Source organism: Periophthalmus magnuspinnatus, chromosome 17 (assembly GCF_009829125.3).
Source record: "Periophthalmus magnuspinnatus isolate fPerMag1 chromosome 17, fPerMag1.2.pri, whole genome shotgun sequence".
Classification (NCBI taxonomy): Eukaryota; Metazoa; Chordata; class Actinopteri; order Gobiiformes; family Gobiidae; genus Periophthalmus; species Periophthalmus magnuspinnatus.
Window position 1 is genome coordinate 6752864 of NC_047142.1, and position 19342 is coordinate 6772205.

General features: G+C 41.1%; 1 protein-coding gene across 1 annotated transcript in view; it reads left to right on the top strand.

Moving 5' to 3' along the window:
• Positions 1 to 18835, top strand: part of LOC117384925 (leucine-rich repeat and immunoglobulin-like domain-containing nogo receptor-interacting protein 3) — a 33324-nt gene extending 14489 nt beyond the window's left edge. The window contains exons 2-4 of the mRNA XM_033982105.2: positions 16379 to 16988; positions 17099 to 17842; positions 18041 to 18835. Of these exons, the coding sequence (XP_033837996.1) occupies positions 16434 to 16988; positions 17099 to 17842; positions 18041 to 18610 (1869 nt within the window). The 5' untranslated portion in view covers positions 16379 to 16433 and the 3' untranslated portion in view covers positions 18611 to 18835. The remainder of the gene's footprint in view (positions 1 to 16378; positions 16989 to 17098; positions 17843 to 18040) is intronic.
• Positions 18836 to 19342: the final 507 nt, after the last annotated feature.

The window sequence follows — 19342 nt, forward strand, 5'->3', positions numbered from 1 at the left end:
CCGCGGCGCCCATTCTTTTCTCCATTCACTTGTCTGGATGTATTATTCCTCGCACCAGTTTGCCTCCTATCTCACACCGATAGAGCAAGTTCTTCTTTGTCTCATCTAGGCTTTGATGAGACTGCATGCTAAGCAGATAGAAAGGGCATTTGGTGTGCACAGCTCTACTAGGACTACACACTATATCACAAAGTTAACGGCAAATGGAAAATTGAAAGAACAGACATGGAAATATGGACTTCCAGTGGATGAAAAAAGATATGGTTTTACATGGTTTGTGGATTTATCTGTTGTTGGTCTTCTCTAGACAAATCAGTCAATATCAAATAAATAAAAATGACCATGATTTCCCATTATATTCCTTGAAGGTGCAGTATCGTGGGGGTTCCGTCACCTGCTTGTTTCCATTTAGATGTTATTAATTTGCCTGGAATGTTCCACAGTATGCTATTAAACGTGTATGTCAATAATTTATTCATTTACAGGTGTTTTAATGTTACAAAAATATCTTGAAACTGAACATTATTTCTGTGAGCAGGGTTGTCTCTCCACAGATCTGAGCCTGTAACTTGACCTTGTTGCGTCACCTACATGTCTCCATGGCGATAAATGTTTATTGCCTTATTGCCTGTGGAACATTGACTGCAGTAACATCTATATGTAGACAAGCAGGTCAGGGACTATCCACAAGAAAAGCTACATACACCACTTTTAATGACATTGAGCTTTGGATTACAAACGTCCAAAATAATTATAGAAATTGTGCTGTTGTTTAAATGTTTCATTACAGGTCTTACTCTCCTTATGCTACCCGTAATGCATTTCTGTCCTGCAAGCTGTGTTCCCTCTATCTTGTTTGTCAGATTTAGTACATAATACTTACTTAAAGTGGTGATTAAAGGTGGTGTTCTGTGGCTGATGGCTTTGATGATGAAGGAGGCAGGAGACAGCTCATGTCAGCCCTCGCTCAGAGACCTCGACTGATCTTATTACAGAGCAGTCTGGAACATTTGACTGGAGTTGGCATTTTAGGCAGTTATTGAATGCTCTAAATCAGACTCTAGTTTGCGTTTGGTGCTTCTTCAAAGTGAAACCACCTTGCAGCCTGCTTCACGTCTCAAACTGTGGTGTTAAACATTTAGGGCTGTTGTAGCACCAAGTAATCTAATCACAATATAACCAATGTAATATTATTATCACGATTTTGTAACATATCGTAGCAACAGTATGCCTTCTACACATCCTCTTATCGTGTGTCATGTGTTTTCTTACCCCTTCTCTTTATGCCCCTTTGCCCAGTCTGTGAAGTAAAAGTGTTCATGCTCACTGTAATGTGGCTACAATATACAATGTTCTTAGTGAAACATGTTCAAGATATCTGTATTTTATTTGTATTCATTTTTTTACATGAACCAAAAATATACTGGATACTTGGATACACCATTATTATAATATTTACATATCATATTTTATGGCACATCAGTAAGACAGTACATTCATTGTTTTGTAAAATCATCCGCCTCCATGTTCTGTATGTGATCTGCACAGGCACAACTACACGCAGACATATGGGCATAAGGTCTATCATACGCTCGGATACATTCTTACACAGGCATCTACACACTCGAGTGGTCTTTGTCCCACGGCGGCCATGAAACTTTTCAGCCCTGACCCGGTGAACGCGCATAAGGAACCATAGAGCTCAGTAATGGAAGTGTAATGATGAGTGTTTGAATTTGTACCCTCCACTCCACAGGGAGGAGTGTGCCAGCCATAGTCCCACGGCTGGCTCAGGAGTGGCCCATCTCTCAGCTCCTTATCCTCCTGGGAAATCTTGCTCACGGTTGAGATGATTAAAAGAGAATAAAAAATTTTTTAATCAGTTGTAAAAGGCGATTTTGGCTAAGTTTTAGTTAACGATAATGACATTCTGGGAGCTATGCCGATAAGATCAAAAGCCAAGGATGTACCACAGGACAAATATCACAGTTGTCAGTAATGAGATCATTCACCCAGCAGGACTTTTCACACTCTGTTCCCTCACTGTGTGGATGCCTCAGCCTCCAACCGGTGATGGGTGAGTTACTTGTAAAATACAGTTTACTGACTGGCAAGAAAATACAAACACATGGTTAATTTTCTTTCCTGTTGATGCGTTCACATTTGCAGTCTTGTTTTAAGCAGTTTAGTCCAGATATAGACTTGGTTTGGTCCTGTTTTAGCCCTGGTTTAGTTCAGGTGTGGTGCATGTTTAGTTAGTTTAGTTTAGTTGATGTGTGTGTATGCATCCTATACGAAAGAACAACAAATTAATGAAGCCACAAGGGAATGTGAGCTTGTAGCGGTGCATCGGGGCAATTTGTCATTAAACTTATGTCAAATCTTGGTACACTACAGATTAATTGCTATTTCCCCAAATGGTATCTACCGGTAAAAGAAATTGGAAATATATTGTAATAGCGATAAGAGAGTACCTTTTTTCTACATTCCTGGGGAGAGAGTTGAGATATTCAGCAAATGGTGGAGGCTTGGAAGCGAACCCACAACACTAAGATGGGAACAATAGCATTTGTACAACGCATGAAACCACTACACTAGCAGCGAGCACAACACAAAGCATCTTGGGTAACTCTTCTCGACTCATTGATTTCTCAAAGGCATAATTTTCTCGCGAAGACAGCGTGAGCTAAAGTGTTTTTTGTCTCTTACACATTATTATGCAGACACGCTGGCAGAGCAGTGAACCCCAGATGTAGACAGCATTACACCACGTCGCTTGTCAATCATCGCACTAACCCTGAACTGTCCCTAACCGTCCCCGAGCTGCTCACACCTCTCTCAACAGACTCGTCCCCTTTTTGATCTGTTCTTATCCACTCTTATCTATTCTTTTCATCACTCCTTCATTTTAAAGAATATTTGCTCTGCCTGTTTGGTGACCTTTGCAGAAACGTCCCGTGTGACACCTCCTCCTCTTCCTCCCACTACGATCTGTGTTTTCTGGCTTTCGGTTCAGCGTGTTTACTAAGACTTCACAGCTTTTTTGCGTGTAAGCCATACATGTGCGGAAGGAGCGAGGTATATTTGCCCCCATGGGAGAATCTAGTGAGAAGAGGATTCTGGGAAGTCTTGTCTTGGCTCCTTCTGTCCTCTGTAACACCCGCTCCACACGCGCTCACTCATGCTCCATTGGTGAGCAACACGACATGCTCAACATTGTTATCAGTGCTTTGGGACTGCTGCTTTTGTTTCAGTATTACAAAAGATCCTAGCGCCCATTCTTCCATCCTCTGCTAACTCCCTCTTTCTTTTCTTCTCTGTGTCAACTATTCCTCCATTTTTCATCCCTCTTTCTCACCTTTCATCTACACGGTGTAAATGCTGGCTTTGATTGGTTCTTTCGGACAAATCAGGGAAAGGAGCTAGCCAATGAGCTTGCAGGATATCAGGGTCACTATTATCCATGAAGCTATGCAATTACTCTGCTGTCGTCTTCCCAGCCGTGTTTGCATATGCAGCGCCTCTCCATTCCCAGTGCCTATATATCTCTTATGTACATGAAAATACGCTTTGTGCATATTTTATTCACAGCGGTTCGACTTGAAAAAGGAGCCCTATGTTGGTGTATTTTGAGCCAGCAAGGACTAAAGGAGACTGTGCATTTTGCAGTAGACTTTATGCATCCAGGTCAAAACAATGTAAGTTTAATTATAAAGTTTACCCCAATGTAGATCAGGCTGCATGCTGCTCTTCAAAGACAGTACAAGACGTCTATCTCTCACTCCATTCTGCTCTTCTTCTCGCTGTTGACGGGTGTATTTTTATACCACAAACTGGTCTGCCACTTTTCTCACATGTGCAAATGATGCCGGGTTTCCAAGTTTATGTTAATCCAGTTATAGAAATCCTTCCCTGGATTGTGCTTGACTGAATGCAATATTTGCACACAGGGATATCTTTTAGTATATGGGCTTCTCAACATGAATAAATCCACAATAATCTGTGAATCATTGTTGTGGAATTTTGCATCCCGTCCATAGTCTTAGCAAGGACAGCTCTTGTTTACTGTTGACTCTTTGTCTGTGTAATCCCGCTGTCATCCAAGTATAGTCTACAGTAAAAAAATTTATAAAATTCAAATCTTCAAATTCAATTTTTTTTGTCCAGTTGACGGAATTAAATTTTTCTTTTTCTAGTTATGGCGTCTTCCAACTATTACAGACACTTAACATTATCATTTTTCTTGGTCAATCTGTCTCACAGTAGTCTGTAATCCGTCAGTCGTCCAGGTATGAGCCATTGTAAACAAAAAATATAAAAAATATATAAAATCTGTCAACTCCTACAACTTTTTGTCCTGTTGACAGATTTTATATTTTTCTTTTACTACCGTCTCACAGAAGCGCTCTGCTATGCACTGCATCATTTTATCTCAGCCAGTTTGTCTCCAGGCTGTCCTTCTTAGCTCCTGTTTAAACTGCTTGTGTGGAAGCATAGTCAGGCTTGAATGGCTGATACTAACCTGCAGTGTTGAGTATTCATGTCACCAGGTCTCAGATTGATGGTAAATAAACTTCTCCTGCCTCGGACAGCCATAGTCTCCCGCCTCTCTTTACAGCTCTAGGACTTGTTAGGACAACACCTTTTTTCCCTAACAAACATGACTTGGATTTTAAATGGTAAATGGCAAATGGGCTTGTCCAACTTTAAGGCACTCAAAGTGCTTTACATCAAGGAACCTCTTACCCATGCACACACATTCACACACCAGTGTATACAGACACTGGGGGCAAGATGTCTTGCCCAAGGGATTTGTACCGCCAACCTTTGGATCAGTGGACAAACACTCTGCCCACTGAGCTACTGGTGAAGATTAATTGCAATGACGCAAGATCCATTTCCTAATGGTCTGGTTGTAGTTTGTAGTTTGGTTATATTACCAGCCACATAACATAAGTCATTTTTGAACACTCTACTTTCCAAAGCCTGCTGCATCTGTTGATGTCCTTAGCTCCATCCTCATCAAATCAGAAGGATTTTTACAGCCAAAGTCATCTGATTGCCTTGGCCAGGTTATTTTTCTATTCTTCCAAAAACCTTAAAAACTTGACTTTGGCATTTATGCTGGGAGGCTAAGTTTTAAAGAATTTAATGCTTTCCTAACTTCAGTTGCGGATGGTTATCATGAATTTTAATTTACAAATAGTGGAAATCCTAACCCTAGAAAGGATTTAATGGAATTTAAAGAAGCTAATAGAAGTCAGCATGTGGCCTCCGGATGTATGTCTGCATATTTAGATGTTCTGACATTTCAGAACATGTGATCTTTCTTAACCCTTTATGTGGATGTGCATTTTGAATTCAACTGCGTCAGAATCCCCAGCCTTCAATGTGCCATCTAACCTAGCATTCAGGCTAATTTGCATCATTAGATTTCCTTGACTGTGGAATGGCTTTGACCTTCCTCGATCATTAGTGACAGACGGAGACACACTGCCCCCTGTGCCTCTGCTCCATGTTGCCTCTCCCTTGCTCCTCTCCATCTCGCACATGCACTTTAGAGTCCTCACTGTCCGTCATGGTCCGCCCTGTGCACTACCCATCACATTATGCAAAGGCTTCTATTCTTTCCATTTCAATATTCAACCTTCCATTGCCTTTCATCTCCTTTTCAAATTCACAGTGACATCAAGGAGCTGCTTTAAGATCCCCCTATTTGCCTCGCACTTACTTAACCAAGCAGAGAATTGAATAAATTTTTTTCCTACTGACACAAAATAGATTGAAAAACACACCATATACATTCAGTTGTAGTCTATAGGGTATAAGGGATGTTGTGTCTAGGGAGTTGCTCTCCTTCTTCTCAGAATTGGTAGCTATTATGAGGCGTAGATGCGTGTTTTAGCTCCCATCTGCCCCACGGGTCGTCCCTCCATTTTCTTATCTGCAAGCTCATTAACCAACAGCTAGGAAACTGACACCCCACTCTATATCCTGTCTACTGCTTTGCAACACGAACAGCCATGACAGAACAGTTTGGTACCTCTGCTAAAGCTGTTTACCATCTTCTTATAACGTCCAATAATAGTCATGACCTTGAAGTAAGTTCTAATTTTCAGTGCAGACACCTCCGAATATGGTTTCCTCTGCACTAGACAAAGTGACTGGGATGTATATGTGAGAATTATCGTTAATGAGTCATTCTAATACCACACCAGTAATAAGGGCACACAGCTCCGGAGGGGATGGCTAATTCTAGCCTCGTCACTCACTTGTCAAACTAGATGCCACTCAAAATGAATGCTGTGAACTATTTCTTTTCCTTCCCAGACTGGTCATGTTTGATTAAATCTTTAATGCTATTTTTACAATCTGTGTAACTTGTGTAAATAATAAGATCAGCGTTAGTGTTTTGGCCCTATATATTTTGCATGGTATAGAAAGATATAAAAATACTGAGCACAGATGTAACAAAAACTCAAAAAAAATCACACAAAGACCAGCTTTGATTTACATTATTTTAATTAAACCACATGAATATTGATATTGCAGTTATTTGTATTTCGTATCAAGACCTCTGTTGATATTAGCTGGAACATGTTTCTATGGTAACATGAGAGTTTCTGAAAGTTCATGAGCAAATACTTTATTTGCAAGGCCACATAAATATTACATTGGTTAAGACTTTGTTCCCTATGGACCAATTGCTAACATCTTTGTTGCTTCTATTTTTACCCACGTGTGTAACTCGCTGCTGTTGCTAATAGTGTAATAATCCCTGCACATGCTGGTTAATTACGCCCCAGGAAAAACAAAATGAAATGCTTTTCTCTGCCGCGTTAAAACAGCCCATGTAAATAGAGGCTTATTTGTGCATTAGAGGTGCACATAGCAGACTTAATGATGTGTAAGTCTCTCACTTTGCAGAACACCTGGCGCGTGTCCAGACCTCTGATCCGAAGCATCGCTAGCTCCTAAAAACATCACACATGGAGAAACGTGTGAAGACATCAGAGCGACTGGGCTCAGAGCTGAACTGAGACCAGAGAGATGGTTTTGTTACATTTCAAAGACTGAAGAATGTTTGTGTAGCACCTCCAGCCTCTACAATAATGAGCCTGGCTAACAGTACAACACAGATATCTGGGAAATACAAAGGAATAATGTGCTAGACACCTGCTGCAATGTGATAATACTAATTTACATAGGCATATTGTTTCAGTCTAATATACATAAAAAACATAATTGCTTTTCCTGTCAGATAACGTCTGAAAAGGTCAGTATGTGTAGGTATGAACTGTATTATTATTCACGTGAGATACACCCTGAACATAATATGGTCTAAGTTTATGTTTAGTGATGGGTGACTTTTTCAGGAATGTAAACCAATCTTGTCCTCTTTTAGCCTGGCATGTTACTAATGCCGGAGGCCTATGGGCTAAAATGACCAGCAGACTGGAGATTTACAATAAAGCTTGACCTTTGATCTGAACATCACATGACCTCATCTGGCTTTTGGAGGGGAATGTGTGATGTCATTTGTCAGAAATAACCAAAGTTAGCAACATGAGCATACAGACGACTAGTGTTCACTAGTTTACTGTTATTTAAAGGTCCTATATTACGCAAAATTGACTCTTGTGAGCTTTAAGCCACGTTATAATGTTGTTATCTCCTCAAAAACATATCTGGAGTGTATTTTGTTTCATAGCCTTTTATTATTAGTCTTTCTACATCACCAAAGCTCAAAATGCTCTGTTCCACCTTGTGATGTCATGCAGTGGTGATTTTCAGTTTAACAGCTACCTTTTACCTTTTGTTTTGTAGAGCTGGGTAATTCCAAATTATTCTGATGAAGGTGTATGGAGTTTAAAAACACAGTGGACCACTTCCTGTATTACAACATGACATCACAAGTTGGAACAGAATGTTCCATTTGAGAGAAGAACAAATATGTGGGGTTTGTGTTTTAAACGTGTGAATGAAACAAAACACAACCTCAGGTATGTTTGTGATGAGGAAACAATTGTAACATAGATCAGACAATGGCGTAACATGGGTCAATAATTGATGTGTGTGTTTTATGTAAGAGTTTTGTGTCAGGCAAAATTTTGTGTTGTTAAAGTGTTGCTGTCCTTGCACATTGTTTGCTATGGCACTCCCGGACAGAGAGGAGAAAATAGAAAACAAGTAAAATATCCTCAAGCTAGATTTCTTTATCATTTTTATTTGATGCATGTGGCAGTAGCTTATATCTCCTGTATATACATTCTTGAAATTATTGGTGGTTCTGATAGCATCATTTCACATACATAATTTCTTGCCAGCAGGTGGGCGTGATGTTCGGCTGGTGCGAATCTAGATATGGTCAATGCAACGGGGATGACAGTAACTCAGGTGGTGCAGTGTTTGCCCACTGAGCTGAAGGTTGCCGGTTCGAATCTCGCTCTCGACATAAACACCATTGGTAGAGCAGTCATATCCTCTGACCCACAGTTTGGGAGTTTAATTACAGCCTCCACAGATGACTGCTGTTGTCATTTCCTTGGGTAAGACACTTAACCCACCTCACCTCACCCGTGTCTGGGTACGCTGGTATGTGAATCTGTGTGTGAATGGGTGAGTGGTTCCTTGATGTAACCATGGGACCATTTACCATTTAAACAGAGTCAATCCTTTTACACCTTAATTAACCCTTATATATATTTACTGTATACGCCATCTGTGCGCGTGTGTGTGTGTGTGTGTGATGTGCATGCGTGTAGTGTGGGTGTATGTGTCTTGGATTTCACACTCGCAGTATGCCTCTCCACATGCTTTGTTTTGAGCCAGAGAAAAACAGGTCAAAACGCCGCTGGATATGAGAATGATCGGAAAACTACTCTGCTAATTAAAACTGCCAGGCCTTCAAGTAAACTAAAATACACTTCATATATTTCCCCAACTTCCCCCGACTCATTTGCACATTACATCATACTTACTTTCAAATCGGCAAAACAACAACACAGTCTGTCTTGCTGTATCCAACTTTATAAAGGATGCTCTAAAAACCTAGTACCTAACACTTTGAAATAATTATACTTCTCCTTTGATGTTTTGGCAAATGTGTCTTGCAGCTTGCGTCGGTGTCAAATTGGGATATAATAGAATCAGATGTGTGGCTTTGAGTTCATGAAGAAACTGAAAACTGCATGTTCTGCTTTTTGAACTGAGGTTTTGTGCTGCAAGTATTTTTATTTAGTTTTTTTTCTTTTCCCTCCTACATTGTATATTTACCCAAACTGTCAAAAAGAGTTCCCTCCTTCAGCTCTCAAAAGAAGAAGACAGCACGGTCTAGATTCTGTACTTCAAACACCCTTGGGATTTCTCATTAAGTCGCTCTCAAAACTCGCCGTGGGTAGTTTGGATTGAGGCACATCTTTGTCCTGTTTTATCATAGAGGACAGTTAGACATTTTTATTTCGACAGGTGGACAGCACTGAGCAAAATAATTACACCATGAGGAGCCCACACACACGGACTCTCACACACACACACACACACACACACTCACACATATTCATTCAAGTTTGTCACATATTTGATGGCTAGGGAATGCTCACGGCAATTGGTTATTATGAAAGAGAGAGAAATAACAACTGCTGTCTTTAGAGCAAGGAAAATGAAAGAGTCTACAAAGAACTGCAGTCTTCAAAGGAGCGGGAACATGGTGCCTCCATCAATATGCACGTCTCTGTTGCATGTTTGATGACAGCTCAGCCTACGTCTCCGCACACAACATAAAAATCTTGATTGGGGGGGTCTGTCGGGTCTGCTGTCTTGTTATTATGTATCTCTTTTAATTAATTTTTTGAACATAAGTAAAAACTAAGAGATGGAAAGGTTTGTTTTCTGAAATGAGTCAACATAAAGGTCCTTGGCTCTATGTAGAGATTAAAGAAGGTGTAGTATGCTTTTTCCTTGAACTTACTAATTAACTGTAACAAGCATTCGTCAATAATAATTATCTGGAATATTCGTCTAAAACTAAATCTTAATTGTGACGTTTCACTGTAACAAGTGTTTTAAGAAAATGGCTGTTTGAATACTGCATGTATGATTGCAAGTACAAGGGCATGGGTGGGGATAGGGGGTAGGTGAAAACTGAAATTTTCCCATGCCTTAAATTCAGGACAGTACAGAATGACTCAAATCAGATCACTCAATCAAAATACAACTTTGAGTAAGCTAATGATGACTGTTTGCGTAATATATTGCGTAATGTATATTGTATATTCTTCTACTTTATTTTTTCCAGTAACAAAAAATGCAATGCTTTTCCGTTCTAATTATCCTTCTGTTTGTGGGATTTTTGCAGTAATGATGAAATTGTAGGAACCTGGGGGTGTAACTGATACGCTCTGTACTTTCTGCGCCCTGGGAGTCTACAGTCAGACCCCTGCTGCGCCCGCCACCCCTCACGGCGCGCTCACTGTTGTTCAAAGTGAACACATGCACATAGAAATGGGACCACCTTTCAGCTCTTGTGTACTTCTAATGCACTCTGTGCTCTCTATCTCCTCCTGCACACATTTGAAATAGGACCAGTCTTGTTTGTTTGTGCACAATTTGATAACTAGATAACTAGATTAATCACCTACTAGACTAGATAACCCAATAATTCAATCAGATTTTTGTGTGTGTTTACATGTGCACGAGGAATGTGAACATCAAAAACACCTAGTGATACATCTCCTTTATTAAATATACATTTTTAGAGCAATTTTATTTGGAAGACAAATTACAAGGATTTAAATTAACTTTCAATCTTTTTTTCAATTTTTATTTTTATTTTTTATTTTTTTTGCCTTTGTCACATTGGTTTGTCATTTTTGTATAATTTTCCTGGTCAAAACCTGCACAGGTCAGAAAAATATGAGTTATTCACATCAGATGTGTTTACATCATAACTCTTTGGTGCAACAGTAGTAGAGTGTTTGCCCACTGATTCAAAGGTTGGCAGTTCGAATCCCGCTCTCAACATAAGCATCATTTGTTAACAGGCCAAATCCAGAGACACACAGGTTATCGCTGTGATTCTAGCTCCCACAGATGACTGCTGTCATTGTGTCCTTGGGCAAGACAATTAATCCACCTTGCCCCTAGTGTCTGTGTACACTAGTGTATGAATATGTGTGAATGGGTGACTGGTTCCTTGATGTAAAGCGCTTTGAGTGCCTTGAAGGTGGAAAAGCTCTATATAAAAATGTGACCATTTAACTGATGTGATAAATCAGATCATGATCAGATTTGTGTCCATGGAGACATAGCCAGGGAACTGGTGAAGGTGGATTAAGATTTGGGCTTTTAGTAATTAGTTTTAAAGGTCTAAGTGAAGTAGGTAACAAAGCTTTGTGTGGTTGTAATAATATGAGCATGGTGAGAGGAATCAAAGACCCACTGCCTCATTTTCCTCTGGGTGTTCAAACTTCATTTTGGTTTTGTTTGCTGTTTCTTTGTGGCTGTTGGCATCATCTCTCTGTGTGCATGGATCTTTCCTCTGGGCTGAGCTTTTGCTTTGATGCACTTAAAACAGAATGTGCTGCAAGTCTCACCTGGATTTCTTAGTAAACATCTCTGCACTCAAGAGGCGTAGCAGAGAAACCCATCGGCAAGTCATTTGGGGATCACCTGGCGAGTAATACAGATTAAATCCAAATTTATTATTATTTTTGTCCTCATATTAATAACAGCTGTCAGTGTACAAGTATAGTATTTGCACATGATACTTAGTGTTACGTCATTACTATGGTGTTTGGATGGATGATTTCAGATATCTTTGGCCTGTTTTTCTATATATATTTTATCAATCTCTTCTGTTAGCATTAGTTCCTCCCTGAATATAAGATCTTAAATTAAATCAAGGGCCTATATATTGCTATGCTTGTTAATTCTTGCTTCTTGTGCATGAAATTCAGGTTAGTTGTCCTGTCCATGTTTATATGTATTATCTTATTTTAATAGTTTTTATTTACCGGGTCAGTGTCATGTCAGTTGTTTGCTCTCTAAAAAACTGTAGTCCATATTTTCAGAGCATCAGAGCAGTCCCAAAACAGCACTAGTATTTGAGGTCATCTCTGGTTTGAGTTTGTTTCCTAGGAGACAGTGTTCTTGTTGCTCGCGCAGTTGTCTTTTTAAAATAATTTTTCTCTTGTTGGAACACACTGTCACCGGCAGCATGACAGCGGCCATCAAGTGCGATGTTCACACATTGGACTGTGATCAGCTAAAGGTCAGAGCAGGGAGCGTGTCTGTGTCCATCAGGTCACACAGGCTGCTCCAGTGAATCAGCTGTGAGCTAAAGAATATATATGTTCAAAGGATTCCCCAAGAGCCCTATATGTCCTTTATATTTTGATGCAACATTGAATCTAATGTGTACTGAACAAGACCATCTGGAGTGAGCTTTGACAGTTGATTCAAGCAAAATGTAAAGAGAAATTATGCTATGATTTTTATGCCAGATGCCCTTTCTGCCACATGTTCACTATCACTGGAGTGAGCAAAATAGCTGATGACTTACCCAGTGACACAATTCATTAATTATAATACATTCTAGGCCTGTTGCACTAATTACTATATTGACTTATCGTTCAATACACGATAAATATAATTATTTTTTGGGGGCAGTTTTTCTCGCGGGTATGTTTCCTTTGTGCTAGTGGGGAACTTTTATTATTTTTCAGTACTATGATACGATTTGAGTTGTAGAGGCTTGAATAAATAACTTTTATGACTCATTAAGTGTTGTGTTATTTATTGCAGCTTATGTTCATTAACAATACAAATAGAATAGTTTTTTTGAGGTGAAATCCTGTTTTAGGATTGTCGGATTGTTGAATCAGTGGCATAATAGTAGACAGTATATATACTTTCTTCATTAATAATCCTTCTTCAAAATTTTTACACCACGTTCCAAATTATTATGCAAATGATGTTTACGTGTGATAAAGATAAAATTGTTTGTTTTCCAGTGAAACTCATGGATGGTATTGTGTCTCAGGGCTCTTTGGGTCAGTGAAATCAACCTCAGACACCTGTGCCAATGACTTCAAAATTATGATGACTGTCATTTATATTGACAATTTGGCAAAATCAGAGAAAAATATAATTTGCGTAATAATTTAGAACTCAGTGTCTTGTGGCAGGCCTAATAAATGCAACAGAACTTGATGCCAGGTTAGTTTACTGGATGTCTATAATTCTGGCATCGTAACCTCCAGCGTCATATTGCAGTTGCACACGTCATCTTTTACTGCTGATACTAGCCTTTCCCATCTCCAACCTCCCAGGGGCCGCTCCAGCAAGGATGCACTAAGCTACAGTGACTAAGCACATATTTAATCTAGGATTCAGAGGTACTTAGCAGAGGCAAGTACAAACTGTCAGCCTTCTTGTGAAATGTAAAAGTGAGGTTTGCATTATGATTTAAAATGGTGCACTAGCTCCAGTTAGCATGTGTTTCCTGGCTTTTTTTTTTGTTGTTACATATTTTATTTCTAGTCTGTACTGTTGTTAAAGCAGACATATTTTGTGAATTTGACTTTTCAGAGCTTTTAACCATGTTGTAGTTGTTTCCCCTTCTCAAAGTTGTTTTTGGAGTGATTCGTGCATGGTTGAGACATATTGCTGATCAGTCCTTGTGTTCACCGCCACCGGCATACATCCACTGCTCTCTACTTACTTAGTTCTTCAATTTAATTTTCTTAACCGATGATACATGTGGGATTTGGCAGCATTGCATAGTCATTTTGGTGCAAATGAAAAAAAATCTGTAACTATCCATAGGAGGGACTACACAGACGTTTACAGCAATGTCAGCTCCCACTGGGTACTGCAATTCTCCAAAGTAGAAGTCAGCTTTTTTATTCGGTTGTTTTAGATGAATATTGTGATTTAAAATGTCCAAATTATAACATAATGATCCACGGGTGTCATAGATTATAACTATATAGCAGACACATGCACAATAGCTCTTTTTTTAAATGTGTGCATTTAAGTTTTCATGCAGTGTTCCAGAAACTGTTTTGTTCATAAACGGGGCTATATAAATTATGTGGATTGAACCTGCTGATGCTCCACTGCTGCTAAATCGTCCCAGTTTGTGCTCAAAAAGGATGCTTGTTCTGATGAGATCCACGCTCTGCTGGCCAAACATAAAGACTCCAGTGTTTATAGATGACCTATTTATGGCATAAAGCGCCACAACCACATGTTTTCATTTAGAAACATACTTGAAACTGGATGAAAGTGCTTGTGGTGCCGACATCTGGCCACAGTCATCAGTGTTAAGGGCTGTTGAATCTGCTAATGATGTGTCTGGGACTTGGGAATTTTTGTTTACCCAACATCTGTCTATTCATTAGGTCAGCTACCTTAAACGGGGGTATTTTTTTAGCTACAAGACTCATTTTTGCTGTTGTTCTTCCTCATTTCTCCCTGGACAGCTGTTTGCATGTAAACTTTGTCTCTAGTGCTGTTGGAAGTGATTTGCAAGTGTTGTCGCCATAGCATCTGGTTAATATTAACTTACAGGTGTGCTTTTCAGGAGTCCCATTATGATTATGTGTTTTAGTGTCTGTGTATGTGTCAAAACAACAGCAGCTACAACGCTTCACCTGTGCACAAAATCTGATGGGACTAACAATGAAAGCCACACTCATTTGGGCACTCTTTGGATAATGCCGTCCTCTGGGGGAGTATGTGCGTGCATGTGTGTGTGTTCGCTGCGGGGCGGACTGGACTGTGTGTTTTGAAGGGTCCTCGGTCGTCCTTGAGTGCAGCAGAGTCAACCCTGTGTGACTCAGGTTGTGACTCTGCACTCAACCGTGGGACGTGGAGAGGCCAGTGTGCGACAGTAGAAATCCATCATCACACAACTGAGCAGGCACACAACGATTACTGACACCAGAGCTATGTTTTTATGTTTTTTTATTGTTATTAGCTAAAATAAAACACAATTTTTCAGATCTGTTCTTTTTGACTCGTCACATACCACAATATTTAAGAGGCTCAAGTGTAAGAGTGGAACTATAGTTTTACGACAGAATTTCCTACAAAAATTTTATGCAAATATTTGTTGTGATTTGGGGCTAATATCTCATTTTTTAACCAACACTGTACATATACTGACCTGTAACTTGGCCTGGTGGTGTGACCTGCTTATCTTCAAATACATTTTATGCCATACTGGCGAACATTCTAGGCAAAGCAATGACATCTCCATGGAGATAAGTGGGTAGAAGGCCCTCCACCAAAAAAGTTACATAGTACAGCTTAAAACTTTTTTTTTTATCATCGAGTCTGTAAAGTACCCACAATCCTTCCTTACTTTTTGCTGTGATGTGTTAATGCACCAATTGCATTTTTCTGTCTGTGTTTCTGAGTATTACCAGCTGATACCCCGTATAGTATTATTTGTGTGTCCACGCGTCTCTGTTGTTTGTTCAGTTCCCCCTGGCTCCTCTGTTCTCCATTTTTTGGGGACAGTGTAGTTTCTTGTTGTGGTGGTGAGTAGCTGGTTTGTCAGTGTGAGTGAGCTGTGCTGAAATCTGGGTCAGTGTGTGCACAGCAGTCGCTCTGTGCCACACTCCAGCAAAAATATGGCACACTTTTAACTAGATCCACCTCATATAGGCTCAGCAAACAGCCTCTTAAATATTATACATTTAATTACTAGACTGACTCTCTTCGGACTCTCGTACATGATCTCTTGGGCTTTATGACAGCATGGATCTCTGGTAAATAACAGTGTGAAAAGTATCCTGGGGGAAAATTGTCCAAAATGAGTGATTGGTCACTGCATTTTGCTCTCTCAGCTCTGTCCATTAGGCACAAACCAGTGCATACATTATTAATGTGTTTGGCTCTGCTGCCAAGTGCATCTTAACATGATGCTCCCTCCCTGGTGGTTAGATTTTCTCTTAATTGCAGCCCTTCAATTGAACAGAAGTTTCTTTAAGTAAACTTTCCTATTTCCAAACTTTTTCTTTCAGTATAAAAAGTCCCCTACGCTTAAAGCTGATTAGGACATGAAGTTATGGTAGATCTGGTGCCAGGTGCTCTTTGACTGTGTGTGGGAGAGTGACAGGCTTCCTAACTGAGAGGATAGGATTCATCTTTCCATGAAGACTAGAGGGATGTCTTCATTTGTACAAATAGCACCTTTTTATTTATAATATAGTACACCTTTTATTTATCGATATATAATCAATCATACATCAGTCAGCACATTTGTAAAGATGAATCTTATTATTTCTTACTGTGTCAAAGTTGTCAAAGTGGTATGATATTGCTAACACTTGTTCTGACACCTGTTTTCTCCCTCTGTGTCTTTCAGGTGGGTGGTGTACTGACCCTGCCTGGTACAGGCAAGGAGTCAGCAGCCCAGGGCCATGATTGGCTCCCCTGGCCCTGGTGGGTGTGCCTTAGTGCCATGGCTGCGGGTGTGGCATTGGGTGCTGGCAGTGTCGCTGGCAGCCACAGTGGCCCTGACTCTCCCTGGGAGCAGCCTGGCGTGCCCTCCTCGGTGTGAATGTTCGGCTCAGCTCAGGTCAGTGTCGTGCCAGCGGAGACGTCTGACCAACATTCCAGAGGGCATACCCACGGAGACGCGACTCCTGGACCTCAGCAAGAACCGGCTTCGCTGGATCCAGGCGGGCGATCTCACCCCTTACCCCCGACTGGAAGAAGTCGACCTGAGTGAAAACCTTATTGCCACACTGGAGCCTAACGCTTTTGCCACCCTGATCAATCTCAAAGTGCTCAAGCTCAGAGGAAACCAGCTTAAACTAGTGCCAATGGGAGCCTTTGCCAAGCTGGGCAACCTAACCAGTCTTGATCTGAGTGAGAACAAAATGGTGATTTTACTCGACTACACCTTTCAAGACCTTAAAAGTCTGAAACATCTCGAAGTAGGAGACAATGACTTAGTCTACATTTCTCATAAGGTAGGTGCTCCAGATTCAGTAATAGTAATTATACCACTGTAATAACACCACAGCAGTTGGTCTACATGCAGTATTTATTCACTTTGTGCTAATATATTCTTTATTTGCAGGCCTTTGCTGGGTTGGTGGGGCTGGAGGAGCTCACAATAGCACGCTGTAACTTGACCTCCATTGCAGGCCAGACACTGTCCTACCTTCGCAGCCTGGTGACTCTCCGCCTTCATCACCTCAGCATCTCCTCCTTAGAGGACCAGAACTTCCGCAAACTGTCCAATTTGCGCGGCCTGGAGATTAATCACTGGCCTTACCTCGAGTTTATCTCTCCTCTGAGTTTCCAGGGCCTCGATCTGCACTGGCTTTCCATCACTCACACCAACATCACATCTGTCCCATCTGCCTCTTTCAAAAATCTGGTTCATCTGACTCATTTAAACCTGTCATATAACCCCATCTCCACTCTGGAGTCCTGGGCTTTCAGAGACCTGCTGAGGCTGAAGGAGTTGATCATGGTGAACACTGGACTGACCACAGTGGAGCATCATGCCCTGGGCGGTCTGCGGCAGATCCGAGTCCTAAACTTCTCCTCCAATCACCTGCACACTCTGGAAGAGAGCTCCTTTCACTCAGTCAACAGCCTGGAGACTTTACGAGTGGATGGGAACCCTCTGCTGTGCGACTGCCGTCTGTTGTGGATCCTGCAACGACGCAAGACCCTCAACTTTGACGGCAGAGTGCCAGTGTGCACGGGGCCGGTGGAGGTGCAGGGCGTCAGCCTCAGCTCCTTCACCGACTCTGCTCTGTTTGACCACTTCACCTGTCAGAAGCCCAAGATACGCAACCGCAAAATGCAGCAGGTATTCAATTGTTTGTGTAAATTTAGAAACAAATTGTTATAATAACACTGAAAAGTGAGTGGTACGTTTTGCATGGTCTGTTTTGTACAAATTTAAAAATCGTAAGTGACTTCTGTAAGTACAGCTTTTACACATACAGTATATGTGTCAAATAGGAAAAGTCTTAGATCCCGTGTTTCTTTATTCGATTTGTCTCAGGTCATTGCTCGTGAAGGGCAGCCAGTCAGTTTCCTCTGTCGGGCTGAAGGAGAACCACCACCTGCCATTGTGTGGATTTCCCCTCAGCGCAGACGAATCACATCCAACACTTCAGGCCGCATCACTGTTCTCCCCAGTGGCACCCTGGAGATCCGCTACGCCCAGCTCACGGACAGCGGCACATACATCTGCATCGCCAGCAATGCCGGGGGCAACGACACCTACTTCGCCACACTCACAGTCCGGGGCCAGCCGCTGGACGCTGCCTCAGCCTTTTTCCTCAATCGTTCAATGTACAGTGGAGAATTCTTCAATGATACTAATATGAACAGCACCCGAGTGTTTCTCAAATTCACCTTGGATCTGACCACCATCTTGGTCTCCACGGCAATGGGCTGCATCACTTTCCTGGGAGTTGTGCTTTTCTGCTTTCTGCTGCTGTTTGTTTGGAGCCGGGGCCGTGGCCAACGAAGGAATAACTTCACGGTGGAGTACTCTTTCAGGAAATCTGAGCCTGCCACCTCTGGCGCCTCAGGAGGGACCAGGAAGTTTAATATGAAAATGATATGAAACAACGCAGCCAGGGGTCCTTCGGGGGAGGCATGAGCACGTCCCATAAACGTGTCTGACACACACAAACCCACACAGCCCACAACTTCAAAACAAGTCTGAAATGTTGCAGTCATGGCTCGGTTTAATCATTGGATGTCACCAAAAAGGAGCCATGACTCAAATTGATTTAATTGTAAAGAATGACCCTGATCTTTCTGCCTTGCTGTGGTAGATGCAGTTTGAATCCTGTGTACTTGGTAAGAATAAAACTGTTATTAAGAGTTTTAATAGAAATTGGCATGAGTTGTATCTAGGTTGTCATTCATCATATATATATATATACTATAAACATTCAGTCTTCTTTTTACCAAAAGAAAGCCTTAGCTAGAGGACTTAGTTATCATCCATAACTCGTACTTGTAGCTCTCATCTTTCAATGTCTGCCTTGTTACAAGCCATATGCATGTAGCGCTGTAGTTAAGTTGTACAATTCACACAATAAAACACATTGTAGAATATTGGCAAGCTTTTTTTTTTATTCTGACCACAGCTCAACAGTAAGGAAGGTTGTGCCGGGTCACTTTTAAATGCATCTTGCATGTAAAAAAGCAACATAATTTGGCATGTCTTGTTGAAGCATTGCAACATTTGCTGTGTGCGTTTGGGACGAGTGCACTGGCCGACATCCATGACTGCCCATGTCCCAGAGGATTTGGTAAGACACCCATCGGACATGGACTGCTATGGTAA